Source organism: Mytilus edulis, chromosome 3, assembly GCF_963676685.1.
Source record: "Mytilus edulis chromosome 3, xbMytEdul2.2, whole genome shotgun sequence".
NCBI lineage: Eukaryota > Metazoa > Mollusca > Bivalvia > Mytilida > Mytilidae > Mytilus > Mytilus edulis.
This window is the reverse complement of record NC_092346.1, coordinates 62801338-62810806: the sequence shown is the minus strand read 5'-3', so window position 1 is coordinate 62810806 and position 9469 is coordinate 62801338. Positions and strand designations below refer to the sequence as shown.

The window sequence follows — 9469 nt, the reverse complement described above, 5'->3', positions numbered from 1 at the left end:
CATATTTGATATACATTTCCTAACTCATTCGGTATTCAACAGCTTGCACAAAACGTCACAAGTGTCTGAGCAGAAAGTTGTTGAACCAGGTTATATCAACGAACATCTCGTCCTTTTTCTTAAAAAGTTAATCATAAAATGCCAAGACCTCGTTGATAAATATACATTATCAAATTCACAAATAAAGTGATTTTAAAGTTTAGATTCTAGGTACTGATGTATTTATTTTCTTTATTACGTGTTATTGTGTTCTTTATTTGTATTATTAAAGTATTACTTTTACTGTACATGTTTACTCTATTTATTTGTAATATCCATTGAACGCGGCTCATTGTATTATTGTACTATCATGGTAAATATTTGTATTTTTGTCTTTTGTTTTTTTTCTTATATACTGTGTCTAAATGCCTTTTTGTTTTTCTTTGTTGATATATTTGTTTGCTTTAAAGGGATTAAGATTGTAAACAATGTTGAATTCTGTACCCTAATTTTATATCTGTTTGTTTTGTTCTCACATTGTTGTTAATATAATGGAATTTTTATGATATAGTCATAAAAGTGAGAGGTTTAGTTAGCTATAAAACCAGGACTGGTTTAATTCACCATTTTCTACATAGAAAATGTCTGTACCAAGTCAGGAATATGAAAGTTGTTATCCATTCGTTTTATGTGTTTGAGCGCTTGATTTTGCTATTTGATCATTTGATTAGGGACTTTTCTCTTGAATTTATCTTGGAGTTCGGTATTTTTGTTATTTTACCTTTTACTGTGAACGTCGTGTTAAAGGTTGAATATTAATCAACGTGAGCAATTTATTTCTATGTACTTGCACTCAGTGACCTCTTTGTGGAAGTTACTTTACTGGACATAAGCCTAATGTCACATGAAGGTAAAGATGTAATAGAAAGCACCTTCATGGCGTTATTTGTTTACTTTCAATATACAAGATTGACCGTCCCTCCGGTATCTTTCACCCCTCTTTCATAAAGCTTGTCGTTAGTACGTACTGTATCAAAACAGATTTAAAGTCGATGATTAGAAGATGCGAGATAAACCAATGAAATGTAATTGAATCATCGTTATGTGACAGGTATAACTGTAACAAAACAATGCTCGTTTGAAATGTATATAAACTCTTTGCATGAATATGTTTTGTTTTATCAAAATTTTATCATCATTCATAAAGTTTTATGGTTTAATCACACATTACATTGGCTTTATAAATATTTTGATATGAGCGTCACTGATGAGTCTTATGTAGACGAAAGGCGCGTCTGGCGTATTAAATTATAATCCTGGTACCTTTGATTACTATTTCCAATTGTTACTAAATTTTCAAGCCAGTGCTTCGCCTTGACATGATTCTGCCAATGATTTACTTTCATAAAATGGTGTTATTGTCCTGAAGCTAAATATTCATTTCACTGAGTCAAAGTTGGCCAGACCGTTTGTACTCTTTTGTTACAGCGCATTTTGTTTCTGTGTTCTATAACAGTTAATTACTAGGACTATTCAATAGTTTTCTCTCTATCGTACATGATGAATATTATTAGTAGTCATAAAATCACGTGTTGTACGCAATACAATCAATTTATATTTTACTAAATTTGGCCACAATATTTCGTTCCTTCAAGGATCTACAACTTAGGTATTGACATGATTAAAATGGTATTTTATATCTGTAAATTTTCAGCTGATGAACATTTAATCGTCTATTTTTGCTATAGGAATGCCTTTATAATAAATTGGTATCAAAAGTTTCGGCTATCCTGTTTCGGTTACTTTTGGTTTTAATGCCTTTAAAGGTTTAATTTATTCCACTTTATAATCTATTGGCATCAATCGTACAAGATAAAGGTAGTTTCTTAAATACGTTTCCGGTGTGCTGAAATGTGTACACAGAAAGACGATACTAAAGAGGCATACACTGACAACAAGGCAAAAATTAAACGATGAAATCTTAAAAAAAAAAGCAAAAAAAACAAACTCTTGTACACATCAAACCAGATTGATCAACGCTTGCCTCACAAAACAAAGAAACGAATAAGGACAACAGTAGCATACGGCAGTTCAAAAGTCATAAATCGATTAAGCAAAAAATCACCCGGGTCACCCACCAAACCGGGGAAAACGCATCAACTATATGATAAAAAAACATGGGCGACGTGTCATCCAACACCTTAGCCAAAATTTACCAACTTCACATGCCTATGTAACTAATCTTTGTAGCAACATTCCAGCACACAAGGAAGCTATTAAACCAAGATTTCCAAATAGTGAAGTTTATATCATCCCTTCGTAAATTTTACGGACGCCATCACGAGTTGGTTGACCGTTATGAAATAACCGTTTCACAGAGATATTGGATATGTTCCTTAATAGTTATATCGTAACTGCATTACCCTTCCCTTTTCACGATTGTGACTTACCGAATGAGACTTTTTACCGGATTCGTAATAACATAAGCAACACGACGGGTGCCACATATGGAGCAGGATCTGCGTATCCTTCCGGAGCACCTAAGATCACCCACAGTTTTTGGTGGGGTTCGTGTTGCTTAGTCTTTAGTTTTCTGTGTTTTGTCTTCTGTACTATTATTTGTCTGTTTGTCTTTTTATTTTTAGCCATGGCGTTGTCAGTTTTTTTTTCAATCTATGAGCTTGACTGTACCTCTGGTATCTTTCGTCCCTCTTTTACAGCTGCTACTCAGACTTCATTAGTAAAAGCAACATGTGTAAATCGCTGTTCAAAAGTTATAAATCGATTAATAGAAAAATAAAACTGGATAACAAACTAAAACCGATGGAAACACATCAACTATAGTGATAAGCAACGGAACAACAGATAGATATATTGACTTATAATAAAAACAAACGCACTTAGGTGCTCCGGATGATAAGAAGTTCCTGCTATACATTTGACACCCATCGGCTGTTCTGAAAAACAAATCCAATGATAGGTCGCCTATAATTTTGTCACTATCATGGAAAACAGGACGGGATTGCAATGCATATCCGTGGTTATCTGCTTCACAGATATTTAATAACAGGCAACAAAATCATGATGGCGTCCGTTTCACAGGAACGACTTAAACTCACACACATGGAAATATTGACGCAATAGCGTCCTTGAATGTGGTAAGTCCTGAACTGCCGTATCAACGTTGCAAAGTGCCCTTTATATACAGGCGCTGCTGGAATATTATACGGTACAAATAAAAAGTTCACAATAGAATAGAATGAAGACATCTAGTTTGTCGTCAAGTTTAGTTCTCAATCGGCCCTCAATGTTAATTTTGATTTTATTATGTAAAGTCAAAACAAAAAGACGTATCCCTTTATAACAAGTCAAGTTCGTTGAAATTTATGCAGTCAACACAGGCATCATATGATGAAATATTTAGTGAAATGATATTATGTATATAGCGGAAGATGAAGTCTTAAGAAGCACATGCACGAAGTCCTAAAAATAAAAGAACACATAGGAAAACAGAAGGACACTGTTGGTTTCCATAGTTATTAAGTATATCGATTGTCTTTTGAAAAACACGTCCTGCAAACGTTACAGGTATGCTCTAAATAAAACAAGTTAGTATGTTGGAGATGTAACGTTTCATACATGTCAACATTTTGTTCGAATCATAGTGGTCTTTTCAGAGATAATAGGTCTTTTCTTAAAACCAGATGTTTGTTTGACATTTTTTTTTACTCTTTTTAAATCTAGAACGAGGACTGTCAGTGTAAAGAGAAGAGAAGTCAATAGTTTTATATTATTTCATGAGGAGAGGGACTTTGATTGAAAATTCTCTAACAGATATTTTTTTATTCTTTTATATGCACTTCTGATTTATATCAACTTCATAGACATATATAGATGACACCACTGCAACAAGTGTGTTATAATGATATTTTTCTACTCGATACATTAACAAGGTAACGATCGAGGCTTGTCGAGATTTTAAAATTTAACTGTTTAGAGTGGAGAAATATCGTAAAACATTAGTTAAAGTGATGGAATCTGTTTTGCTAATGATTTTTTATCCTTCCTTATTCAAAGATTTGCAGAAAGTTGTGTTCCTGATATGTGACGTATGCGCCATTTTTTCATGACGTCACAATTGGAAACCAAGAAAATCGATAAATCATTTGCCGAGAACAGCTAGTGAAGAATACTATTTTCTCACACCGATCAACAAATGTGAAAATAGCAAAAACATAGAGAAGGGAGTTTCACATAAACTCTGAAATGAAAACAACATTATGCTAATTTCTTGCTAGGGTTTGGTTGATAAAAACTCGAATGTTAATAATTTGGACAGAGGTTTTGAAGAGCGTATGGCAGACACAGCGATATATCGTTCTTGTAACGCCTCTTAAAAGATTACCTATGATTGTTCAGGGTTTACTCTTTGGTAGGTGGTATGAAGGGGTTCCAAATAAATTGTAGACACCAAATGAATTTAACCTGCAACAAATATAATGTGCCTTTGAGATAAAAAAAAAAAAAAAAAAAAAAAAGGTATTAAATTCAGATTGTGTTGTGCCTTTGTTTGCAGTGAATGCTTAGTATTTGCCATGGAAGTAGGAAAGTATTAAGTAATATTTGGGTATTTATTGCGAGAGGTTTAGTAGACTTAGTTAATTTTTTTCCCTTGTTGGTTTCAACAACCTCAAGGATTTGGCTTACTTCGAAATTTATTTGTTTAAAGTGTGTTAAATTACGTTTTTTGATTGAGTTAAGCCTTCCAATTGATATTTCATCGTGTGTTTTTCTATGTTGTGAAGTTATATTATTGTTTCAGAAAAAGGGAGAAGGTTTGGTACCATTAAAACGTTTATTCCCGCTGCAATTGTTTGCACCTGTTCTAAGTCAGAAATCTGATGTACAGTAGTTGTCGTTTGTTTATGTAATTTATACGTGTTTCTCGTTTCTCGTTTTTTATATAGACTAGACCATAATTGGTTTTCACGTTTGAATGGTTTTACACTAGTGATTTCGGGGTCCGTTATAGCTTGTTGTTCGGTGTGAGCCAAGGCTTCGTGTTGAAGGCCGTACATTGACCTATAATGGTTTACTTTTATTAATTGTTATTTGGATGTAGATCGAGTTGTCTCGTTGGCATTCACATCACATCTTCCCATATCGATTGAATCCATAAGTTTTTTTAAAATAACGTTTCCCGTTTATTGATTTTGGCTGACGTTAACTATAATTTGGCCCTTTGGCTAACACAATTGGCAGAAAACTATTGATGGTAATGTTAAGAATCGCAAGTTATCACAAAACGGCTACAGGAGGAAGACCAAGTGGTTTTTGTAAAGACTTTGCTGCGGCCCTCCAGAACAGGTCTTCCCCTACGCCTGTCTGGTACCTTACATGAGGAGTACTCTCAAGTAACGTACGGAGTGGACTTGTCATGTGTTTTGAATCAATTGTCTTCAGCATTATTAACAAGAAAGCGTCTTTTCCTTGACGTCGTCGTCTTTCCTGGACTACATCAACTTCCCACTGACACCATTCACTTTTGGCAAAGTCATTTGACATCACAACAACCACTTTCCAACTTTTCTCAATATATTTGTCAATATTTCCAGTTATATTTTTTCCAATATCGAAATCCCTTTGGTGAATGCAAAGTTTTATTCCTTCTTCACTTTCCATTCTTTTCAAAAAAACGTTGTGAACCCATTCTCGATCTGCATCACAGTAGACAACGAAAGCATGAAATTCGTAATTTAAACTTTCATTAAATACAACATGACCTTGTATGTGATTGTAAACAACTCGGAGCAGGTACACGCTATTCTTGATATTATTCTGACATATCCAAATGAAAATGATAATGACTAGTGTTGATACTCCAAATAAGGGCAACACTATCGCAATAGTATATAACTGATTCCATGGTTTGCAAATATCATCCGTAGGGGTGTAACTGTTTAAATATTGTCCTGCTAATTCATTTGGATATCGACATTTATAATTTTTAGGATAACCGACAATTTTTACTTTGGTTTGCTTTATCCATTCCAAAAACCATTTTTGGTCACATGTACAGGAAAAGGGATTGAGTCCGAAATTTATTTGTTCCAATGAATTTAGCAATCTTGACGATAGCAATGTCTTATTTATGATTGAAATCAAATTAGAACTGAGATCTAGAGATTTCAAGGATGTGATATTACCAAATATTCCTATGCTGTGATCAAAGGTAAAATGTAAGCTATTGTCTTGTAGATTCAAATCGCGCAACTTTCTGAAATTTGAGAGCAAATTTCTTGGTAAATCAAGGATTCCGGTGGAATACAGCAGCAGTGACTCCAGATTATCAAGTGGTTTGAACATAACATGAAGAATATTTGGAATCTTTGGCATATGATTGAGTCCAAGATTCACATAATTCACATTTGGACAGAATTTGAAGATTGTGACGGGGTTGAACCTTTCTATTCGGTCAAAGCGGAATTTACATCTATTCATAAAAATCCTTTTTAAAGAAGTATTGTTAAACGCAAAATCTTCAATCCGTTTTAGTGTACTTATCTTTCCTAAACTTACGTCTTCAAGCTTTGTAAGACCAGAAAATATGTTGTTTTTTAATTCAACAATTGAAATGCCTATCATTTTTAAAAACTTAAGTGCTGGCAGACACAAAAAAGAAGTTTTATCAATATTTCCAATATTGTTATCGCTCAAAGACAAACTCTCAAGTCTCGGAAATAAACTGTTTTCAAAATTGCAGAAATTTGGTACTTTTGCTAATCTATTTCCATTAAGTCTTAAATTCTTAAGACGCGGCATTTCCCAGAAATGTATCTGTATGATTTTATTGTTCTCCAGGACTAACTTCTCTAATAGAGTCAAAAATTTAAAGGATGATTCATTGATATAGGAAAATTGATTCCCTGTAAGAAAAACTTCCTTAATCTTTGTATTTATGAACGGTTTAAACATATCATTTGGAAGATACGTCCAGTTGTTGTTAGTAAACCGGAGTTTTCTCGTGTAATTTAAAGACAGTTTTGTTAGTGCTTTTTTCAAACGATCCACACTTAAGGAAGTTTCGTTATTGACTGTTAAAACTGATAGCCATGTTAAATTCACGAAAGCTTCTTGATTAATGTGGCGTATGGAGTTTCCTGACAATACAAATTCAGTCACTCTGTGTGATGTGAGATTAACCAAGGCAAAACGCCCGATATCTGTCCGGTTAGAGTTTCTTAGTTCAACTTCTACAACAGATACTGGTAATGTTGGAATATAAGATCCATGGCAAATGGCTCTCTTAAATCGTCTGGAAAGACACTTGCAAAACTTTCCACATTCAAGATCCGTATCAGTGTGTATTATTGTCATAATCATAAAGATCGCCAGAATACCAAACCAAATGTCTGTTATGATCATATTTCTAACCTAAAAAAAACCAACTTAAGTTGTTCATTTCTTAAATACATGGTAGCCGAGAACATTTATTCCAACATAGCTCGGTAAACACAAGGATGAGTAAAACTAATTTTCTGAAGTATTATTTTTCCACGAATATTAAGACATGCATATATTTAGACGTATTTTTTTTTATCGGTGACTTTAATATACAGGTTTAACACAAGATATTCAATCGGTTTCGTACACTAAAATAGGCAAAGTAGTTAGTTTTTGAAAATCACAAGATAAAGTAAGAAATTATAAAGATTGATAGTTTTGCAAAAAACAGTATTTAATAAAAGGATTTGCGGAAATGTCTGTCAGAACCAATTATATCATTCTTAAATTTGCCTGACTTTAAAACTGCCTCAAGATTTCTTAATAAATGTTATCTGCTTTTTAAGGACTTGCATTGTTAGTCATCAAACCTGTTTATTATTTAACCTTCCTCTGAAATCCATACTTATCGCTGTAAATATCAAACAGGTTGAAAACAACGTCCAAAACTATGATTGCGTTGGATAAAAACCCAATTCTTATACGTGTGAATATAAAACAATTTCGTTGTTGAGGGGTCTAATTACCTCACAAACAACATTTTCCAAAAGACAAAAAGTGAAAAGTATATTTTAACAAATGCCTTTGACTAACAGATCGAACAACTGATGTTCTCAAACCCTAATGACTGCCATTGACGATTGCTAAATAAATTGACCACAAGATGTAACAAAACGGATCTTCATAGTAATTTAATACCAAACAGAAAACAATAAACTTGCGACAAAGTTGGTAAACCACAAACATGAGGTTATATTTTTTTTTACACCATACCCAGATTTCGACAATTGATATCTCTTCAGTGATGTTAGGGATCAACCCCAATTTAGGATACACTCTTGAATTTTAAAGACTGAGTCGAAATAGTATGAACAGAGACATATATTAACCGAGGGGAAATATAATACCAGCCAAAACGTAATAAATATAATCAAGTCTAAATTGAAAACAACGTTCTAAGCTATGATTGCGTTGGATAAAAGCCGCAATTTGTATATGTATATATATATATATTTAAAATTTAATACATATATATATATGTATTAAATTTTAAATGTTCTATTATATGATACAACGTTAGATACTTACATTGAACTATAAAATAAAAATAACCTCGACAGTCACAATGAATTCAGATGTTTGCTACAATGCATATAAACTAAAAACACAAACCTTATTTGGCAAGATGATGAACGTGATATATAACAGATTTGTCATTACTTTGATAGTTTCATTCATAAATTGGAAATTTTTGTTTAACTTCCACAATTCATCGCAATGTACGTTACATTAACACAAAGAAAGGTTAAAAGATGTATTGTTAAGTGGCAACTTCCATTTTAAGTGCACGCTTCATTAGGAATATCATCTGATTAATTGCAGTAGCATGTATCCCAGTATGTAATTTAAATGAATGAAAACAGAAATTTCTCTTCGTGGGGTATCACATTTTGTCAAAATGAAAATTCCATAAAAATCCAATGTCAAATGCAATCTCCCGTTGAGATGGCTTCACATTGATATTTTTTGAGTGCCCTTTATAGTTTGCTGTTCTGTGTGAGCCATGGCTCCGTGTTGAAGACCGCACTTTAACATGGTTTACTTTTATAAATTGTGACTTGAATAGAGAGTTGTCTTATTGTCACTCATACCACATCTTCTTATATATATATATATATAAGTGCCTATAAATAGCAGCACATGACATACAAATCTAAGGGAGTGTGGATTAATCAGTACAGAGATTAATTCAATTACACAAATAAAATTATAGATTGCCTAACAATGTAATTTTAACACACTATGTAAATATAAGAATGTTTAAAATATTTACAAAATGATGAAAATAAACGCAATATTTCGCTAAACCAACTAGCTTTATCAAGCGTGCATCAATCCAGCTGAAATGTAGATGATAAGAAACTTTTGCAGCTCGACGTCTATGTTGCACTTAACTGCCTTTAAAATAAGAAAATTTTGCAGCTCA

General features: G+C 33.0%; 1 protein-coding gene across 1 annotated transcript; it reads right to left on the bottom strand.

Annotated features, from left to right (window-relative positions):
* Positions 1-5159: 5159 nt before the first annotated feature.
* On the bottom strand, positions 5160-7407 carry LOC139517082 (toll-like receptor 13). The gene has a single exon (XM_071307749.1). The coding sequence runs from the start codon at positions 7402-7404 to the stop codon at positions 5278-5280; it is 2127 nt and encodes a 708-aa protein (XP_071163850.1). The 5' UTR covers positions 7405-7407; the 3' UTR covers positions 5160-5277.
* Between the last annotated feature and the right edge of the window lie 2062 nt (positions 7408-9469).